Source organism: Chelonia mydas, chromosome 2 (assembly GCF_015237465.2).
Source record: "Chelonia mydas isolate rCheMyd1 chromosome 2, rCheMyd1.pri.v2, whole genome shotgun sequence".
Classification (NCBI taxonomy): domain Eukaryota; kingdom Metazoa; phylum Chordata; order Testudines; family Cheloniidae; genus Chelonia; species Chelonia mydas.
The window spans coordinates 85,053,906-85,074,921 of NC_057850.1; the positions used below are offsets into that span (position 1 = coordinate 85,053,906).

At 40.5% G+C, this 21,016-nt stretch overlaps 1 protein-coding gene across 1 annotated transcript in view; it reads right to left on the reverse strand.

The window, feature by feature from the left end:
- Nucleotides 1–21,016, reverse strand: part of LAMA1 (laminin subunit alpha 1) — a 163,393-nt gene that overhangs the window by 17,169 nt on the left and 125,208 nt on the right. The window contains exons 41-52 of the mRNA XM_007062321.3: nt 20,226–20,319; nt 19,571–19,687; nt 15,314–15,496; nt 14,829–14,983; nt 13,075–13,218; nt 11,346–11,479; nt 10,883–11,033; nt 10,192–10,316; nt 7,167–7,317; nt 6,147–6,291; nt 1,731–1,872; nt 37–151 (exon numbers count right to left, since the gene is read on the reverse strand). Of these exons, the coding sequence (XP_007062383.3) occupies nt 37–151; nt 1,731–1,872; nt 6,147–6,291; nt 7,167–7,317; nt 10,192–10,316; nt 10,883–11,033; nt 11,346–11,479; nt 13,075–13,218; nt 14,829–14,983; nt 15,314–15,496; nt 19,571–19,687; nt 20,226–20,319 (1,656 nt within the window). The remainder of the gene's footprint in view (nt 1–36; nt 152–1,730; nt 1,873–6,146; nt 6,292–7,166; nt 7,318–10,191; nt 10,317–10,882; nt 11,034–11,345; nt 11,480–13,074; nt 13,219–14,828; nt 14,984–15,313; nt 15,497–19,570; nt 19,688–20,225; nt 20,320–21,016) is intronic.

A 21,016-nucleotide genomic window follows, 5' to 3' on the forward strand; every position in this document is an offset into this window, starting at 1 on the left:
GATTATAACAACCTAAGAGAGCTGCCAGTTTCCTACCTCCAGTATGCACCCTTTTCTCACACCATATGAGTTTTTTAGCAAGTCAAAGGTAGAGCGGGATATTTCTAGGTTCTTAATGCATCCCACATATGTTCTGCTGTTAAGCCCTTTCCTGAAAGAAAAAATTAGTTTCCATGGTAAAAACAAAACACTGGTTTAATAATTTTAATTGGGATTTATTGGGGAAAATGTAAAGTTACATTATTCAACAGGAAAAGGAGAGATTGATTTAAAGGGCTGATCCTGCTCTTTGAAATCAGGGTTAGTTTTCTCATTGTTTTTAATGGGAGCCAAATAGAGCCAAAATGTAGCCACACAACATACATTAAATCTTATCTGAACTACCAAATCCAGAGGAGACAGCACTAAAAGCTGGAACACACAAATGTACAACAATGCACTGCAAAACCAAAGTATGACTCATTTCCAAAGCTTGGGGGTAAATCCTCAGCTGCAATGACACAGCTCAGTGAGGGAGGAGGTAAAGGCGCTCTATACCACCTATCCCACCCCTTCCTTCTTATTAGAGCTGTCTGGTGCAAGTTAGAACAATCTAAGACCTGGTCTAACTTGCACTGGCTCATTGTGGCTTCCTAGGGGTTCAGCTGTGGGCACTAATTATCCAGGCACAGAGATGCTATGTAAAAATCTAACTACCTTATTTGCAGGAAAAATCAGATATAGACTTTAGAGCCATTATATTCAGGCTGAATTGAGTCAGCTTGAAGAATTGACCAGTGTGGGTGTGTAATAGAGAAAGCATATGTTGTAAACTGGAGACATCCACAAATTATTTTTTTTAAATGGCTCCTATTGGGATATTTTATTTTTGGTCTTCCTCTAGTCCAAGTACTGAGACAGAGTTGCAAAAATTCCATTTTAAGAGTTTTTAAAATGTATGCTGAAGAACAGGTTTTTTTCCATTAACACTAGTTGGAAACCATGGTGTCTACATAAAGTTTGCATGCATTCAGATTATGGTTTTATTTGATTTGATTTTACATTTCAGGAACACAGACTGATTTGGCTATTTTAAAAGGAAACAAGGCCCTCGCTACTCTATCTATATGGTATGTTAAAACCATAAACATTATAAACAGCACTGGAGTAATGACAATTGTTATTTAAATAAGAGGAGTAAAGTATAAAGACATCAGCATGGACTACATCTAGTATATGGTCAGTTGATCCCTGGCACTTAGTGGTTTAAATTAGGTAGTGTGCTCTAGAGGATAGAGCACTGGACTCGGACCCAGACCCAGGAGACTTGGTCTGTTTGTGACTTTGGAGTGGGGAGGGTAATGTCACCTCTCTGTTTCAGTGTCCCCATCAGTAAAATGGTGACAATGATGTTTACCTCCCTTTGTAAAGCACTTTGAGATCCACTGATGAAAACAGTTAAGAATAAATAATAATAATGGCCGGCTCCTCAGCTGGGGTAAACTGTCATAACTTAGTAACTTCAATGGAACTATAAATTTACACAAGCTGAAGATCCTCCCCAATACTTACAAACATGTAAGCATAGGGAAAAAACAGAAGGAAGAAAGAACACTGTACCTAGGGTGACCAGATGTCCGATTTTATAGAGACAGTCCCAATTTTGGGGTCTTTTTCTTATATAGGCTCCTATTACACCCCCACCCCCGTTCCGATTTTTCACATTTGCTGTCTGGTCACCCTAACTGTACCTCACAGCCCTAGATCTTGGCAGTCCACCAATGTAAATTGGGTCCTTATCTGAGCGATTGAGGTCTGAGGCTACGCCAGGGGATTCTCCTTGCTTGGTTTCTTTATAATTAAGATTATATGCATCCATGACAGCCAAAACTCCTGCAAAGAAAGGAAGTAAAGATCAGCAAAATAAGACCTGATTTTCTAGCGTGGCAATATTTTTGTATGAAATGTACAATAATTTTCCAAGTGAAATGAGTACATGTATAGTCATTTTTTCATTATAAAAGTTTAACCTATTTTACCCTCAAGATTTTAGATAAGCTAGCCAGTTCTTTTATCAAAAACAAACAGATTTTGGAGAAACCAACAGAAAAGTATCTATGTATAATAAATAAAGATATGATTCTGTCATTCATGACTTCTTCAGCTACAGCCTGCTGCAGCAGCAGGGCTGGAGCAGCTGTCAGCTCCTGCCCAGGAGCAGCAGCAGGACTGGAGCAGCGGCTGGTGGTCAGCCCCCGCTGCAGGAGCAGTGGCCCAAAGCTGCAGGAACAGCAGGCTGCCGCTGCAGAAGCAATGGCTCTGGGCCACAGAAGCAGTGGCCAGTGGCCACTGGGTCAGCCCGCAGGAGCCAGAGCAGCTGTCTGGAGCTGCTAGAGCAGTGGCCCAGAGCACTGACCTGGGCAGCAGCTCAAGAAGTGGCCTGAGGACACCAGAGCAGCAGCCCAAGGGGATGCCAGAGCAGCAGCCGGAGCAGTGGCCCAGGGCTGCTAGAGATGGAGCAGCAGCCAGGGACGGAGCTGGGCTGGGTCAACCACCACCGCAGGAGCAGCGTCAGGACTGGAGCAAAGGTCAGTGGTCAGACCCGATGGGGTTCCCACTGTAGTCCTTCCCTCACAGACAAGTCATGGGCTTCCATGAATTTTAATTTATTGCCTGGGTCCTGTCTGGGACTTTTATTAAAAACACCCATGACAAAATCTTAACCTTAATGATAAACTACATTTATTGTTATTATCCCTCAGTCCTCCATCATGGGGATTTAAAATAAAATAGCCCCTCTGTGAATGGGCACGCCTTCACTCTTCTGGGGAGGAGACTAACAAGCTCTTCTGCCCTGTTCAACACCAACAAGGGGCACTGAAATGCTTTTTTTGCCTGGAGGGGGTGGAGTTTTAACAGGGAAAACTGTCCTATAGGAAGGAGCAGTGAACAGGAGGAGGGCTGCTCTGCCTCAGAGTCTGCTGACAGCAGAGACAGGCCAGCTGAGAGAGAGACAGCAGCAGGCCTCACCCATCCCAAAACTGCACGGCCCAACTACAAAGCAGGAGGGGCCAGAGATTGACCCATTAAAAGGCAATAAATGTGTTGAAAGAATAAGCCCAAAGGGTTGAATCCAGAAAGACTGCCTGATTGCCAGGCCACCTTTGCCTTTCTTTGTTTTCATCCAGATTTCCCTCTCTAAGGGAAAGACAGAGGAGAGGACCTTTCTTTTGGCTGTTTGTTTTACTAAGAAAACCCTTCATGTGCTACAAACAGTGGGGGAAGGACATTATAAATGAACAGAAGTAGGACATTATAAATGAACAGAAGTGGGGCCCCTGCTCCCCCACACCTTCACAAAATCTTTAAACATAAAAAGGGAAAAGCTATTGTCTAAAATGTATCCCCATGAGTCACCAATAAATCCTGACTACAAATTGACTCCGCAGGTTTGGGTAGTTAGGGTTTTGCTAAACCCTCCATAGAATTCCTGCATTTTAGGTGCTCAAATGCACTTGTTCTCCTTTGGCTTTCCTTAACATTCTCGCAGTGCCTAAGAGCGCTGTCTTCTGGAGGTCACCGATCATGACGTCTTGTATCCTAATGTGCTCTTGAATTGTTCATTCGTACCCTTAGGGATTGCTCCAAGTACTTCAGTAATCACTGGGATTGTATTTGTTCTCTGTATTTGGTCTCCCATAATTATTCCACTTCGTGGCAGAGTTCTTCATAGTTCACCATCTTCTCTTCTTGTTTTTTGTTTTTTTTTTAATGTTTCTGGCTGCTAGTATGACAATATTAATTGCCATGTTCTTGTTTGTCTTTTCTACAAAAACTGTTTCCAGCCTCTTTGCCTGCACCGTTTGGTCTGTGAAAATTGCCAGATCCCATAAAATCTTAACCTCTTCATTCTCTAGAGCTCTTTAAAATGTGGTGGTCATAATACCACATGGTTTATTTAAATCTGTTATTTGGCTCAGACTCTCCAATGAAACCACTTGATGATCTCACTGTGTCTGGTCATATATTCCCTCCCAGCTCCCGCAGGAGCTCAACACGTCCTGTTTGGAACATATTCTGCAGTTTGGAGAGTAGTTATGTCGGTCCGTTTTGTTTCCAATGTAATTAACCTTTAAGGGCGCACTTATAATGAGGTACTCTGTCTCTCTCGAGGTATCCTTTTACCACAGTTCAGGGAAACTGCACCTGCATTTCCCTCTTATGATCCAGCAAGGGCACCCACTCTTAGGGAGGAAGGGGCTCCTCATAACTGAGGCTATATGGTTGTATTGTACCTGGAGCTTAAGAAAGAGACAAAAAATAAACACATGTGGTGAAGGTACCTTGGTGGACCTGTGTGCTGATTAATTCACCCAGAAGGTTTACCAGGCAGGGTTTTCCTGGAGAGGAAAAGGGAGCCCATTCACACCCAACAAGAGGTTTTTCTGTGGTCACAAGTTCATCAGCTCTTAGCTCAGAACAAGCCCCCTCATGAATCTGGGAGTTACTCCTTTAGGCTGTTATTGCCTTTTGATCCTGGGAATAGGTAATTCAGAGAAAATGGACCACTCCCCATGTTAAAGCTTCAAAAGATCCAGTCCAGATGTGGGCTTTTTCATTCCCCTCCTTGCAAGTATTTCCTAGGAAGCTTGCTCAACTCAGAGATCATTCTTGTCTTATCCCTTTGTTGAAAAGAATCCTCAGAAGCACATAACACTTCTGCTTCCCATTAATCATGTCTCCCAGACAAGTTACACACAATTCCACAGTAACACATAAACATTTACATTTTTAATACAGTGAGCTCCTAAAATACTTAAACTTAACAACGTTTAACTTAATTCAGTAAGGTTTGTCCAGCATATTGCAGGACGTTGTCATATCTGTCACACTGTCACGCCTGCTACAAGCCATGAGTTTGCTAATCTTTGATCATTAAAGGGTTCGATCTCTCTTCATCACTCTCTGTTTGCTGATTTCTGTGTAAATCTTTCAAGTTTTTCTTGGGCAATTTGCTTTCTCTTTTCTTTTACGCTTTCTTGGGCTGGGACACATGCTTTCGGCCACTGCTTGTTATTGCGATCAGAGGATCTTCACTCTGGTTGATTCCTCATTTAATTTGCTGTTATATTTTTCATTGTCTGTAGCAAACCTTTTTCTCTATCATATCGTCAGATGTACATCCTATCCACCCCCTGACTGATATTCATTACTCCGTGCATCACCAGGAGCTTTCTTGTTTGGATGTCAAATTTTTCTTCTCTGGATTCCACTGGATTGCTCCAGCAGCGTATGGTACTACTGGAATCACCACATATTAATTCGGATTAAATTCTTCTATGTGGGTTTTATCCTTAGAACCGTTCTTATTTGTCTGTAGTATTCTTTCCTCACTTCTTCTTTAATTTCTTCATGTTGTAACTCAACAGTTCACAGATTCCAAGGTATTTAGAGGCCATGCTGAGAAATATCTTGGATAGTACCTTCGTTAACTTGTATGTCATCTGACTGTACACTTATTCTTTACAAACACCAATGCACATTTGGCCACCCTAAACCATAGCTTTATGGTTTTTTTATTATTAATTATTATTATTATTACAGTAGCACCTAGAAGTCCAGTCATGGACTAGAAACCCATTGTGCTCAGAGCTGCACAAACACTGAACAAAATGATGGTCTATGACCCAAAGAGTTGGACAGCAATGCATAGAGTAATGAATATCAATCAAGACAGGGATGGGATGTAAAGCTAATGATAGGTCAGAGAAAAAGATCTGCTATTAACCCTTATGGACGCCTCTTGTGCACTTATAATGAGGCTGTGGAGGAAACAATTGACTATGAAAAATATAACCGTGTTCCAGTGTTTAAAGACTATTTAAATGTGTTTTCCTTTCTTCCTACACATTACACATAAAAAAAAAACTAACAAAGGGAATAATATCAAGGTCAAGCTTCATTCACGCATCAGAGTGCTCATATGCCATGCAACTAACTGGCATTGCCATTACTTTCAACAAGAGAGCACCACAAAAATGGCTGTCAAAGAATGAATGCGCAGTGGGAATTACCAGACAAAACTGACATGGAATGGTGACATTCCTAATGACTTCCGATACTTATTTGTAAAATGATAAACTTTTACTTTTCAGTCTGTGTCCTACCTTGCTTCTTGTTACGACTGAATGAGATTTTGTACCATGTTCCATTATTGTAACGATTTTCAGTTTTAAGCATAAGAGGTCCTGAACCAAGATCAACAGTTAATCTAACTTTGCCATCCACGAGCTCTAGGGACAGGAAATCTCTCTGCAGAAAAAAATATACAGATACACTGAGTAAAAAAAACATACGTAATAATGAATACTTCAAAGATCTTGGGATATCCTTACTAAAAACTGCAAGTGACTAATGTATCCAGAATATCTTGTATTCAGGGCACCTACTTTTCCTATGTTCAGAAAATCTAATTTCTTTAATACCATTTTAATAATAATAATAAATAATAATAATAATACTAGTACTAACATTAAGTGAGCAACCATCAGCGAAGCTAGAACTCTGTTTGCCACGGAAAAACACACAATTTGCATTTTTACAGAGAATCTAGTTTTTACTACTGCCATCTGGGGCAGAGAGTCCAAGTCCCAGGGACCCGTTTCATTTCAGTCGCAGAAAAATGTGGATTTTTAGGTTTTTTTAATTGGATAATTTTGCATTTTTTATCACGGGAAAACTAGGATCCCTGGTAATAATACTCTGGAAGGCTATCCCCATGTTTGGATTCTTTCTGTTTTTACCCCATCACTATAAAGGGTGGTCTGACCCACCCATCAGGATTGGTTACCCCATTTGCTGAAGCAGGTTTCAATAATAAATGTCACATATACATTTCCTTTGTTGATTTGGGGCCCCTTGATAATATCTCCTCAGATTACCACCCTTTTTTAACATATTTTGAATTATCATCATGGACTAATACTTCATGGAGAATATTTGTATTTTAATTCTATTGCTTCTAAGAGATTCTCAGAGGTCAAAATCATATAAGATATCCATGTCACAATACACGGTGGTAATTGGTTCCAAGACAGAGAAGCAGAAAGATGGGGAAAAACAAACCTTTACAAGGTTAGTTTCCAAATACAATTTTGATCAATGTAAAATCTCAACAGTTTTCTTACGGTGCCATTAGAAGCAAGATACAGCAGGAGCCCATTAGGTGAGAAGGTGCTGAAAAACATGATTATCTGAGTCACAGTGGAGCGGAGGGCCCGCTCCACAACTGAATATCCACTGCCGTCAAAATGAAAAGAAGTATCTTCATCCTGTGGGCTATACAAATGAAAAAGAAGTAGCTGAAATGCTGAATACCACAAGACAGATTTGCATTTTTCCAAACACAGTATTTCATATGCAACCTCGGAAAATGAAATCAGTTGGGGCAGCCACTAGCAACATAATTAGGAAGTGAAACCATAGAAGGAGACTTGAATCTTGTATGCCATGAATAATTAAAGGATTCCAGCCAAGGGCCACTTTTATTATTGAATCTTTGAATATCTAGTTTAGCTTTGGGGGAGAATTTACACAAGATAGAAAAACCTGTCTTTACCCCTCTTCATAACAGAAAAAACAAAACAGTTCCCAAAGGAAATAATTAATTGCTACCACTCTGACTCTCAAACTTAAAAAATACCATGCATTTTCCCAAATTCCTTGAATAACTGGATTTACATTACAGCAAATATTCTGTTATCCTTTTTTCCTTGCAATGTTTCTTAAAAAAACACATTTTTATACATAATCATGCAACACCCTCTGCTGGTTCTAAATGGAAAATTCTACAAAAAGTTGTTGCCAAACCTATTTCATTTCAACCCTATTAAGTCTGCAAACATTTAGAGATGTAAGCAGAAAACACTCTTGCAAAATGGTACACTGACCACCAGCGTTATCTACTGGTGAAGCAGGGATATGGCAGGATATATCCCTTTTCCATTACAATTCTGTCTTGTGAGGTCTGTCCCTGCTTTTGTGGCTCAGCTCCCTCCCTTGCCAGGTCACACATTCCAGTCCACCCTTTTGGGGATATACAAAAGGAAGTCTGATATCGGGGAAGTCTTTCAATGCCTGCAACAGCTTCAGGGCTTTCTCCTTAGTCCAGGGACTTGGAGTTTGGATTCTTGAGCATTCAGGGTTTTCCCCTGCTGGATTCCTCACCAGTGTAAAGGGCCCACAACTATTCCTTAATGCCTTGTTTTCCAGCATGGGATTTGTATACCCCATTGCATACCCTTCCCCAGGTCTTGTCTTCTGCACCCAGGTCCCCACCCTCTCGTGAAAACCGCATAATTCTGGGGTTGGCATTCTTCATGTTGTTCAACCAGCAAAGACAGGCATGGTGTGTTACTAACAAAAAGGGGTTTCCCAGCAAACAGTATCTTAGAGCATCTACAGCCCATTTCTCAGCTCAGGCTTCCTTTTCTATGACTGAATAGGCCACCTCCAATGGGAATAGTTTTCTATTTATATAGAGGACCGGTGGTTCCTCTCCCTCAACATCCTAGGAAAGGACTGCTCCAAGTCCTACATCAGAAGCATCTGTTTGTAGTGTGAACTTTTTGGAAAAGTCTGCATGAAAAAGTACCGGTTCTTGACACAGAAAATCTTTTAGAGTCCTAAATGCTCTGTCGCAGGCCTCTGACCAAATGATTTTCTTAGGACTGGTATCCCTCACGAGGGCTGTGAAGGGTGCTGCAGTTGTGACAAAGTCAGGTATGAGTTGTCTATAATAGTCTGCTGTGTCCAAAAAGCATCATCTCTGTTTTTCTGTTGTCAAGATGAAGCAGGCTGCTAAGGCCTGTACTTTCCGAATTAGTGTTCATAACTTGCCCCTCCCCACAGTGTAACCGAAATATGTAACTTCCCGGTTTGCCATCTTACATATGGCCAGGTTCACAGTGAGTCCAGAACTCTCAAGGGCCTGTAGGTGACATGTCATATGTCATCTTCCATGGTGTCCCACATCTTTCATGGGAGTGGTCACGAGTTCTCATGGACCTGTTGTCCTGGTTTAATGGCTACGTGACGATACACAAGGTGAGTCCGTTCAACATGGCAAGGTTGAAAATATGGAATAGAAGGATTCAATTAGTTTCTGCATTTGGGCCTCCTGCTTTGGTTGAAGCTCTTCCCCCATCGCTATGGCTTGGGATTCTGGGGTCTCTGGTGCTTGAGGGCCTAGTTCAAGTGGATAGGATGTTATGAGGAGTACGTCTTGGTCTTTACAGGCCTTCAGAATGTTGGTGTGATATACTTGAGTTTCCTTTTTCTTCCCTGGATGCCAGATTTCTTAGCTGACTGATCCCACTTGTCTCACTACCTTGAATGTCCTCTTAGATCACTTTCTACCTAAGTTCTCTTCTTCCCCACAAGGTAAATTAAAGAATCAAATTAAAGTTTCTGCCCTTTGCAATCAGTCACCAGTCTCTCCTTTGCAGGCTTTGTCGGGTCGGTGATGCCAGGTCTCTAGCTGTAGAGTTCCTGAGCTATACTTCCCCAGAGCTCAGAGAAGAGGTCTGCTCCCTTCCTCTGCCTGGGTTCTAATAAGTGGCTCTGCTTCCTTTTTAAACTCACCTCCAGCTTGTATAGGCTTTGCAGGAATAGCAGGGCAGAGTCACCTGGGCCAGAGCTACTCCTTAACCCCTTGTTCTCCAGTGTACAGTTTGTACACCCCATCACAAGTCCACAACCCCTTTCCAGAATAACTGTGAGAGTGGTAATAAACATAATAGCCACAAATTTGGAGTGGACTTTTAAAATAATGCTTTAGACCTCTTTCTTTCACTGGAAAGGAATACATATGCCTTGTTTGCAATGATTACACAAACCAAATATTCCAAAAATATAGATGTACATTGGTAGTCATTAGTTTCAATGGACAAACACACACAACCAATGTGAAAATATATGTGGCAAGTTGTGGAGCCATGTGATCAATTGTAGAACCATATCATGAACAGAAAAACCACGTGGTAACTAAATTTGGCATGCACCTTAAAATTCCTCTAATAATCAATGCAGTACTACAATTTGCATGAGTTCACCACACTTTTTAACTAACATACAAACATATATAAAAGGTTATGACTATATACAGACACTTCCACTCTATGCTTTTCAGGAAAACAGTGGTCAAATCACTACCTTCCAAAGCATCCATTGCATGCGCCCTCTCTTTTAATGTAGTTCCAAAGACCAATAGATTTTCCATTCAAGGATGCCTCTCCGATGCATCCTTTAAAATGAGTCACCTTAACAGCAGGAGATTTCTAATAGAAAGGAAACATATTAAATGAATAAAATTAATGTTAAACACTTTGGAACTTCTCTATCCAACTTCTCCATTCAGGTCTAATTCATGTTAGGGGAAAATCATAACAGAAGAACAAAAAAAATGTTTTAGCATTATTATTAATAATCAGACTTTACATCGTGGTGGAAGAGTTTTGCAATAAGTAAAAAAGAAAATGAAAAGTCCTGACCCATTTATATTCAATTACATGGATAACAATGACAAATTATAACAAGTCATGGAGGATAGGAAATGAGGCGAAACAGAGGAGAAAGGAAACTACTTAGTATGAATTAACACCTCCTATGCACTCACACTCAGCACTTCAGAATTACCATTTTAAACACAGTTTCCTGGGGATTTTTATAATGAGATGATAGCTCTGGATACCATTTACTGGATACTCTGGATACTCTTGCCTTTTGTGCAGCATACCTGACAATTATCTTTTTGGAGTATCCAATTGGAGCGATTATTTCTAATTGAAAAAGTATTTCTAGCACGATAAAAACCTTTTACAGTATAGCATTTTCAGATTTTCACCTTGATTTGCCCTCCAAGTCCTCCAACAAATATTAGTGTTGATTTGTTTACATCCAGTACAGTAGCTGTCCCAGGAGCAGTTGCAGTTTTACTTAAGGACTTCTGATTAGAGCTCGTGTCCTCTATGCTCAATGTACCAGTTTTCCCAAACCTGACAATCACAAATACAAATGGATTAAATGCTTTCAGAAGTTTCCGTGCACGGTCCCCGCTTACTACTGCTGAACTATTTCTTGCACTAGGTAACTAAGTCGCCGTTACTCTTCTACGCTGCACTGAACCACACTTCCACATTAGGTAAAAATTCATTTGAATTACTAGCAGACATTGAACTTTCATTTTAATCCAGTTTACAGAATAAAATATTTATGTTACTCACATTAATGGTGTCCTGGTCTATCAAGAGGACTCCTAGGTGCTATGGCAATACAAATAAATAATGAATGAATGAAACCTCTGTTACCTGGTTATATGTATTCTGTGCCATTTGTTGTTGTCAATTTGAAAATTTGGATATTCCAGTCTTGTTGCTCCTGAGCCCACATCCCAAAGGAAGGCCACCTTACCACGTCGCATCTCTACTGCCATGAAGTCACTCTGGAAAATGATGATTCTTGCTTTAACGCATTACATAGGGTATGTCATTTTGTTTTGTTTAATAAATTTCTTTCCAACTGGATGACTATAAAATCTCATATCTGTTTCTAAAACTTTTCCTTTATATCCTACCTTCATGGATCTGTACGATGAGCCAAATCATGCCTAAGGCTGCGAGTTTGTCACGGAGGTCGCGGATTCCGTGACTTTGCAGCGGCCAGTGTGCCTGGCTCAGGAGCAGCTCGGGCAGCCCCTGCGCCAGTCGCACCGGCTGCTGCTGGGGCAGTCTTGGGCCACCACCCCTCCACACCCCAGCAGCAGAGTTTGGGTGTGGGAGGGGGCAGGGGGTTGGGGCATGGGATGAGTGAGGCGAGCTCTGAGTGGCTCTTACCTGGGGGGATCCCAAGAAGCAACGACATCCCCCTTACTCAGCTCCTATGTGGAGGCGTGGCCAGGTAGCAGCTCTGCGTGCTGTCTCCGCCTGCAGGCACTGCCCCCGCAGCTCCCATTGGCTGCGGTTCCTAGCCAATGGGAGCTGTGAAGCCAGCACTCTGGGCAGAGGCAGCATGCAGAACTGCCGGGCCACACCTCCGCCATGAGCTGAGTGAGGAGGATGTCGCTGGTTCCGGGAAGCCCCCCAGGTAAGCACTGTCCAGATCCTGCCTCACCCTGTCCCATGTCCCAACCCCCTGCCCCCTCCCACACCCAATCTCTGCTGCTGCTGGGAGTGGGGGGGAGGCACGGATCGAGGTAGGGAGCCTGCCAGCCCCACCCCCCCAGCACCAGTGGGGGTTCTGGGCTGTGTGCCGCTGCCCATCCCCCATCCCCACATCTGGGCTGCCCGCCCCACTTCACCTTCTCCCCCCTCTTACACCTGGAATGACCTCAAAAGGTCAATGCAGAAATAACAGGAACATGAAGCACTGGAGCTATGCAAACCGTGCAACTACTGGGATGGTGGGGAACTTGCCAATGTGCTGTCATGCGAGTCCTGCCTGATACCAGATCAAGCACCCTGATAAATGGTGAGTCCACCTTGTGGAAGAAGGATTCCATGCAAGATAATGTGCACAAGATCACTTTTATCTTGTGTGAGTATTATCCCATACATTGAGCAAGGACCTCAGCATATGACCAACAGAGCCAAATCTTGATTCCTCTGGAAGAGCAGGGGATGACCCTGGCAGCAAAACCAGTGCACTGTGTGGGTGTGTGGTGCAGAGTGAGGGGAAAAGGCAGGCTTGCTGGATCTTCTGCTCTTATCCTCTTTCCTGAAGGATGAGGTGGGTGGCATGTAAGGATCTCTGGGGATTACATCAGCCCTACCATGGTCTGGGGCAGGGGATCATTTCCCTCCTTCTCCCATATACATCTGCCCAGGCCCTAGTCTGGCTATTTGGTATAAAGAAGAATGGAAGTCAAATATATTATATATTCAGAGTATACTTTTAGTGAATCTCCACAACACTTTGATGAAGTGAGCTGTAGCTCAAGAAAGTTTATTCTCAAATAAATTTGTTAGTCTCTAAGGTGCCACAAGTCCTCCTTTTCTTTTTGTGAACACTTTTAGTGAATCTCCACAACACTGAACTTACATTGCCACTGCTACCCAGGTAGAAGAGGAGGTTGTCAGGTTCAGTTGTTTTCACATTTAATGTTAAGATGTTGTAGTTAGCAGAAGAAATTTGCGGTGAGTAGGCACGAATACAGTCTCTATCTGCTGAGATTGCAACTTTAATCTGGAAAAAAAAAATGGTACACTCTGTGTACACAGCACTTAGCCCTGGAATACAGATTTAGCCTTTGTCTAGCTAAATTCAAGCCATGTGTTGAGACAACTTCATATGATTCTAAATATTTGGCAGTAGGATTAGCTACAAACACACACAACTATTGACTGGCTGGATATGAGTTGAAAAAGAGTAGTGGTTTAGACTATATAGAATAGGGAAGAAAGAGGTGCCTCAGAAACTACTGGTCTAATCATGGGATTTAGAGCCAGAAATTCATCACCCAATAATAAACCTTGAGCTTGAGGGCATATATTAGGAAAAACACTATATTAATAACAAAAAAGACTGGAAGTCTTGAGAAAATGTGAAAGGTCCCAGGGTAATAAAAACAAACAAAAGACAACAAACCTTTGGGTTTACAGACAAAAACAACGTAGCTAAAAATCAAATAGTCAAAGCATCTGCAAGAAATAGCAATCACAGAATTTCAAATTACTAGCAAAAAATTAAGTAATTCTTTAGAAAATCTGTTTAGGAGCCATTTAAAAGTTTAATTTAATAAAGAAGCACTTACATGGCAGATTTCTGACTCAGATTATCGTTGTTACAAATATTGGGCTCATTGCTGCAAACCTGTGTGCACTCTGGTAACTTTAGTAGTTCTGTTGACTCACATATATGAGAGTTTGCATAATCTCTAGCCCATCTCTATTTCTAGTAAAAGCGAAATCAGATTGAGGTGCAAGAGAACAGGGTAGCTCATCTTCAATGCTCAATTCAATATTACCTCTAGAAATAAGTTGCAATGAGAGAAAACCCTTATCTTCACCAAATTCTCACAAAAATAAAGATTACAAGGGAATAATATGAGTCTTTAAAACTGCAAGAGAGGATTTTACTCATAAAAGTTATACTTTTTTCCCTTAGAAACCTCTGTAGTCTATGATACACCAGGAAATACTACTTCCATTGTTCTATACCAGACTCATTAACTTTCCATGATCAGTAGATTGTGAAAAAGAAGCATTCACGTGTATGCTGGGTTTTATTTAAAGCACCAAAAGCCTGGATAATTTTTGTCTTTTAAATCTAAATTTTCCTCTGCCTTAAAATGATATGCCCAGGCTTAAATCAAATGTATGGGGAAATGTTACTGGTTTCAAAAACTCTCTTTGTGTTCTCATGATAACAAGATATAGTTCATAATGTGGTTTAATTGAATCTCATCCTAATCCTTTATATCACTGATAAATCCATTCCAGCCTCTCACACCAACTTCCTTCCAAAGGCCTGGAGATGCCCTGGAAATATTCCCTTAAAAATAAGAGGCAATGGGGAAAAAAGAACAGGGAAATAAAACCTCAAAAGCTCAGTGCTCTGACAAACCAGAAGGCAAAGAGATCATAGCTCAAAGTCTGAATTCACACAAATGCCTCAATATTGCAGTATATATGATATTGAGAACACCAATAACTTCTGTTACACCAAAGAACAACGGGATGGGTGGGTTAAAGAAGGAGTATAAGGCTTTCTGCCTTTAAAATATTTTTTTGTTGAGGAGGCCCAAGGGAAACCAATGAACCTGAAGCTAGAAATTTTGAGAAAGATGTACTTACAGATGCTGCCTGTTTGCGGGCTTGACTGATGAGCTCTTTAATTTCAGACAGATTTCTGCTCAGGTTCTCTTCCAACATTTTCAGAGGTTTCAGCCTGTCAAATAAAAGATTGGCTTGCGCTTCCACTTCTTTAACTTGTCTTTCAGCTGAGGTTGCTGCCAAAATAAGAATGAGATGTTCAGACAGATTGAGAGGGAAATTCACTATTCATTCCTGGAATGCACTGGCCAAAATGGGATATTTGGAGTCATTTATTTCAGTAGCTTTAAACATCTGAGAGAAAAAATATACATGTATAAAAAGCTTATGTGATTTCTATGTATTCTGTTTAAAAAGGAAGTCTACAGCTAGTGCATTTTTATTTAGTCAGGCAAAAACTTTCAGTCCGTCACACTATCCTTATTTTAATACTAATTAATTTTTAATATTAGCATAATTTCTACATGCAATGACATTTCTACTGTGCAGTGAAGCAGCTAACTTACCAGCTTTTGAGGAGTCCATTATAAGTTCATTGGTTTTCCTCAACGTGTCATTAACCTTGGACAATTCAGAAGAAGTGTTTAGCAGCTTTTGATTGAAATCCACAATGTGGATTAAACCAGCAACAGCACTTGTGTTAGCAGACACAGCCAGCTCTTTTGCTTCAAAAAATGTGTCACTGGTATCTGGAACATATTTACATTTAAGGATTATTTATATATCCCAATTATCAGAAAAGTCATTTTTCTTAGAGGTTTCACAGAGTCACATAAGTAGAGACGGCAGGGCCAGGTTCATAACAAGTATTTCAGGCTTGACAAAAAGGAATCATTCTTGGCATTCTAGTCTGTAGTGTTATAGTAACATGTTCAAAGCTTTATAATGATTGTAACTGATGGCAGAAGTTACATTTTCAAAGATTTATAAATTGGCTGAAAAAAGTTATTTCCTGGCTGAGCCTTATATGTAAAATATAATCCTCTAGAATGAACAATTTAAAACAAAACACATAAACAAGCATAGGGCCAGATTCATGATATGCAACAACTCTCAGGGCATTAAGAGAGCTCAAGTCAAATGGTTAGAGCTAGTCAGTATTTTCTTATTTAGATTTTTCAATTATTTTTTTCTTCAACATTTCAACCAGCACAGAACTAATAAATGGTAGACTTCATTCTGTCCGTACGACACTTAAAAAAAAAAAAAAGGCATTTGTGACTCTGCACCCCATATTTTTCACAGCGATATTATTATATGAGATTATTATGGCATAATTATGATGCATTTTGTACAAGACGGGTCATGTGAGGTATCACTGGAAAAGTTATAATTTGCTGATATGGTTATCCTATTTGTATGCATATATCATTTTTGTACCTAAAGGAATATTGACTATGAATCTGTTTTTCAAATGTGCTTACTCTGGATGACATCCACAACTAGCCTTTCTGGTACAACAATGAAGAAGCCAGACAATGCTGATGGCCCCTCAGCAAAGACAATGAACCCTGGAAGAACTTAACCTTCCTGTGAACATTCCAGACAGCCTGTAAGTAATGGCTGCTATGACTCAGCAAGATATGCAAGGGCATGTGACCAGGCCACATGACTCTCGACTCCATCTTGGGATGTCAGTGTTTTTCCACAAACTGAGTTTCGGACAAAGGGTTCCAGCAAAATATGCTAAAGCTATATAAGGCAGGGTGTGACATTATCTATGGTTCTTCACTCCCCACACACAAAGACTGGACTGTGGGAAGTGGTGGAACCAGGCTAAAGGGATTTCTAGGTTGTGTACGAAAAACCTGGGGATTCCAAGCTGTAAAGCAAGTGCAGCTTGTACTTTGAGAATCGGCAGCCTGCTTGTTGACCATTAGTCAGGGTGAGAGATTATTAATGCAAATTCTATCTTTCTAGTATGTTAAACTTAGTATGCATTTTTGTTTATTTACTAGGTAATCTGCTTTGATCTGTTTGCTATCAGTTATAATCACTTAAAATATATTTTATGTTTTAATCTAAACCAATAAATTTGAAGTGAAGTGCTTAGGAATCTTAGTTCAAGTGGCTATTGCATTTCCTCTCCACATTGAGGAGGGAGACGAACTGGATAATAAATTCATACTGATTGGTGTTTGGACAAGGGCAGGACAGTAGAGCTTTGGGGTCCTAGGCTGGGAAGCTGGTGGTTATTTTGACTGTAGCCTCTGTATTGTTGTTCATGCAGTGGCTGGTCAGAGAGCCAGGATGTAACTGCAGCTGTGTGTGTCCCTACCTGTGTGAATGCTGGTGGAGGTGTAGGACCGGGGGTGGCTCTGCAGCTTGTCACAGCAACACGGCTGTGGAGAGGGAGCCCAGGCTGGTGGGTCAGAGAGCTCAGTGGTACCTCAGTTCCAGGTGGCACCCGGGCAGGAACACATCACAAGGTTATCTATTATGTAGGATCCAAGCACCAGCTTTTCAAAGGTTTGATCTAGATGGTAACTGTTCAGATCAGAACCCCATGCTCATTGCTTTTAAAACAGCTTGATTCTCCATTACATCTCTGCTGTGCTCAGAAGTAGTGGATGGATGCAGCCACAGAGAAACGCTTCTGGATCTCTCATCCTGGGCCATCAAGCCCTGGAGAAACCCTACTCTTAACTTCTGCTTCTGGCTGGTGTAACTTACACCAATGGCAAATCAGACGGAGTGGAGCCCAGCTTCACCACCCATCTCTAGTATGCCTTTCTCCCCTTCATGCCAGGGCTGGGGGGGAAGCTGACATATTAGGCAGCTGTGTCACCTCTATGCCTGTAGCAGGGATTCTCTCTATGCAGTGGACAAGGGTAATCCAGTTGATACAATGTACTTGAACTTTCAGAAAGCTTTTGACAAGGTCCCACACTAAAGGCTCTTAAGCAAAGTAAGCAGTCTGGGGTAAGAGGAAAAGTCCTCTGACGGATGAATAGTTGGTTAAAAGATAGGAAACAAAGAGTAGGAGTAGACAGTCTATTTTCACAATGTAGAGAGAGAAATAGCAGGGTTCCCCCAAAGATCTGTACTGGGACCTGTGCTGTTCAACATATTCATAAATGATCTGGAAAAGGGGGTGAACAGTGAGGATAGTTAAATCCAAAGCTGACCGTGAAGAGTTACAAAGGGATCTCACTCAATTGGGTGACGGGGCAACAAAATAGCAGATGAAATTTGGTGTTGACAAATGCAAAGTAATGCACATTGGAAAACATAATCCCAGATATAAATACAAAATGATGGGGTCTAAATAAGCTGTTACCACTCAAGGAAGGGATCTTGGAATCATTTTGGATAGTTCTCTGAAAATATCAGCTCATTGTACAGCAGCAATCAAAAAGCTAACAGAATGTTAGGAACCATTAGGAAAGGGACATATAAAAAGACAGAAAATATCGTAATTCCATTATATAAATCCATGGTATTACTACACCTTGAATACTGCATAAAGTTCTGGTCAACCCTCTCAAAAATATATGTATTAGAACTGGAAAAGGTATGGAGAAGGGCAAAAAAAAAATGATTAGGAGTACGGAACAGCTTCCATATGAGGAGAGATTAAAAAGACTGGGACTGTTCATCTTAGAAAAGAGATTTTGTGAAGGCCAAAAGTATAACTGAGTTCAAAGAAGAATTGGATAACTTCATGGAAGATAAGTCCATTAATGGCTATTAACCATAGTCAGGGATGCAACTCCATGCTCTGGGTGTCCCTAAACCGCGGACTGCCAGAAGATAGAATAGGATTGCAAGGGATGGATCACTTGAAATTGTTCTGTTCTGTTCATTCCCTCTGAAAAAGGTGGCACTAGCAACTCTCAGAAGACAGGATACTGGGCAAGATGGCCCATTGGTTTGACCCAGTGTAGTCATTCTTATGTTCTTGTGTCAATTAGTAACTCAACCCTACCATTTAAACATAGCTTTTTATTTTCATTAGTGTTGCATTTCGATGCAGTTTAAGATCCCGTATTGTGAAACAGGATGTTTTAAAGCCTGAGAGAAAAAATAGTGCTCTAAATCTTGACGAACAGTGCGAATCTGGCACCAGCTCTGGAAGCCTTACAGATAATTCCCATAACTGAAGAAACATTAGGAGAAGTATCATATTTTATTTTATTTTATTTCATTTTCAATTCTACCTGTGAGCTTCTATGAACTTTGGGGTTGTTCTTAGTTTAAAATATTGACCATTTTAAAAAAAATTATAATTCTTGAATGGCCTTTGAACAACATTGAAAGTAAGAGAGCAAGGGACCTTTAAAGTTAAATGAGTCCAGCATTTATATTGTCAAAACATTTAGATTTAACAGTTAAGATAGATGGTGCAGTGCAGCTAATTTTTCAAACAGACTGTTGTTGTGGGAAAGCAAAAAAATTAATCTCCAGTACAGTTTTTTCCATTTAAAGCCGATTAAGAATTTTAGGACCCGATTCTCTTTTTGACACAGTATAGTTTTGCACCAATATAGTTCTGTTGCCTTCAGAGTTACTCCTTATTTACACCTGTGTGAGAGGAGAATCAGGCTATAATCTTTACATCACAATGCAGTTTCACTGTTTTCCATGTTAATTATATAAATGGAAAACATCTCATTCAAATTCCTGTTAAGGCAAGAGGCTAAATCAGCCTCCAGTCTGATTTATTGCTAGGCTGCTCTCCCGGACTTCAGGAAGGACTGTATTGTGTTTGTATCAAATGGCATTGAATTAAGGACACGTATGTCAAGATAAATTTTACTTACCATTAGGCAATGCTCGCAGTGCCAGCCATGAATCATTAAGCTGGTTACTAATTTTATGAGCACTCTCCTGAATCTTTTCCACTTTTTTTTTCAATCCATTCAATCTAGACACAAGGCCTGTTGGAATAAATAGCTGTGATTGTTCTATGCACATACAAATGTTAGGACCATACAGTCGAGACTAACCCTAAATTTTAAAAATATTTAATAAATTCAATAATTGATCCAAGGGAGCTTTTTTGTTTTCTTAGAACAGATATTTCAGCAAATGCACAAAAGTGCAGTATGAGTACGGTATATGCTTCACACTGCATGTTGATCACATCCTCAGTTACTCTATCACAAGTCCATGAGGATTCACTCAGAATTGTCCTTCTTGGTCAGGTCAATCAGTTTTGGTGGGAGAAGAGACGTAGGGAAGAGAAGGTTGACTTTAAATAATTGCAAAGGAAAATTACTTTCTTCATTTGCCAGCACAATAGAACAATAACTAAATGTATCTGTGATACATTGTTTTACTCTTTTACTGTATATACCTGACTATATAAAATGTTTAACTTTAACTTACGTTCATTTAAAAAAATTTAGAATTATTCCTGCACTGTTAACAAAGTTATATCAAATACCATTAAAATTGTACATTTATGAAACTGACCTTCATTTTTCCTCTTCAGATTTTTTGTTTCATTTAGAAATTTAGAACTAAGCTGTAAAGCTTCTTTCCCAAGAGAATCAAGAGATTCCTCTGGCTGAAAAAACCAAACAACATTTACTATATGTGAAGAGAATAGGTTCAACTGAAAGAATCATAGAATCAGAATATCAGGGTTGGAAGGGACCTCAGGAGGTCATCTCATCCAACCCCCTGTGCAAAGCAGGACCGATCCCCAATTAAATCATCCCAGCCACGGCTTTGTCAAGCCTGACCTTAAAAACTTGTAAGGAAGGAGATTCCACCACCTCTCTAGGTAATGCATTCCAGTGTTTCACCACCCTCCTAGTGAAAAAGTTTTTCCCAATATCCAACCTAAATCTCCCCCACTGCAACTTGAGACCATTACACCTTGTCCTGTCCTCCACTACCACTGAGAATAGTCTAGATCCATCCTCTCTGGAACCACCTTTCAGGTAGTTGAAAGCAGCTATCAAATCCTCCCTCATTCTTCTCTTCTGTAGACTAAGCAATCCCAGTTCCCTCAGCCTCTCCTCATAAGTCATGTGTTCCAGTCCCCCCTTAGAAGAAATTCTAATTATTCTCAGAGAATGGAGAAAATGACTCATTTACTTTATTTTCTATTGCTTTTTAAAATATATTATTTGTCTAAGAGTGAATAGAAAATCCAATTTCACAAACTGACTACAGAAGACAACTTATGTCATAATAATAATACAAAAAGAATTAATCAGGTATTACAGTGAATCTCAGCATGATGAACATTATGTACT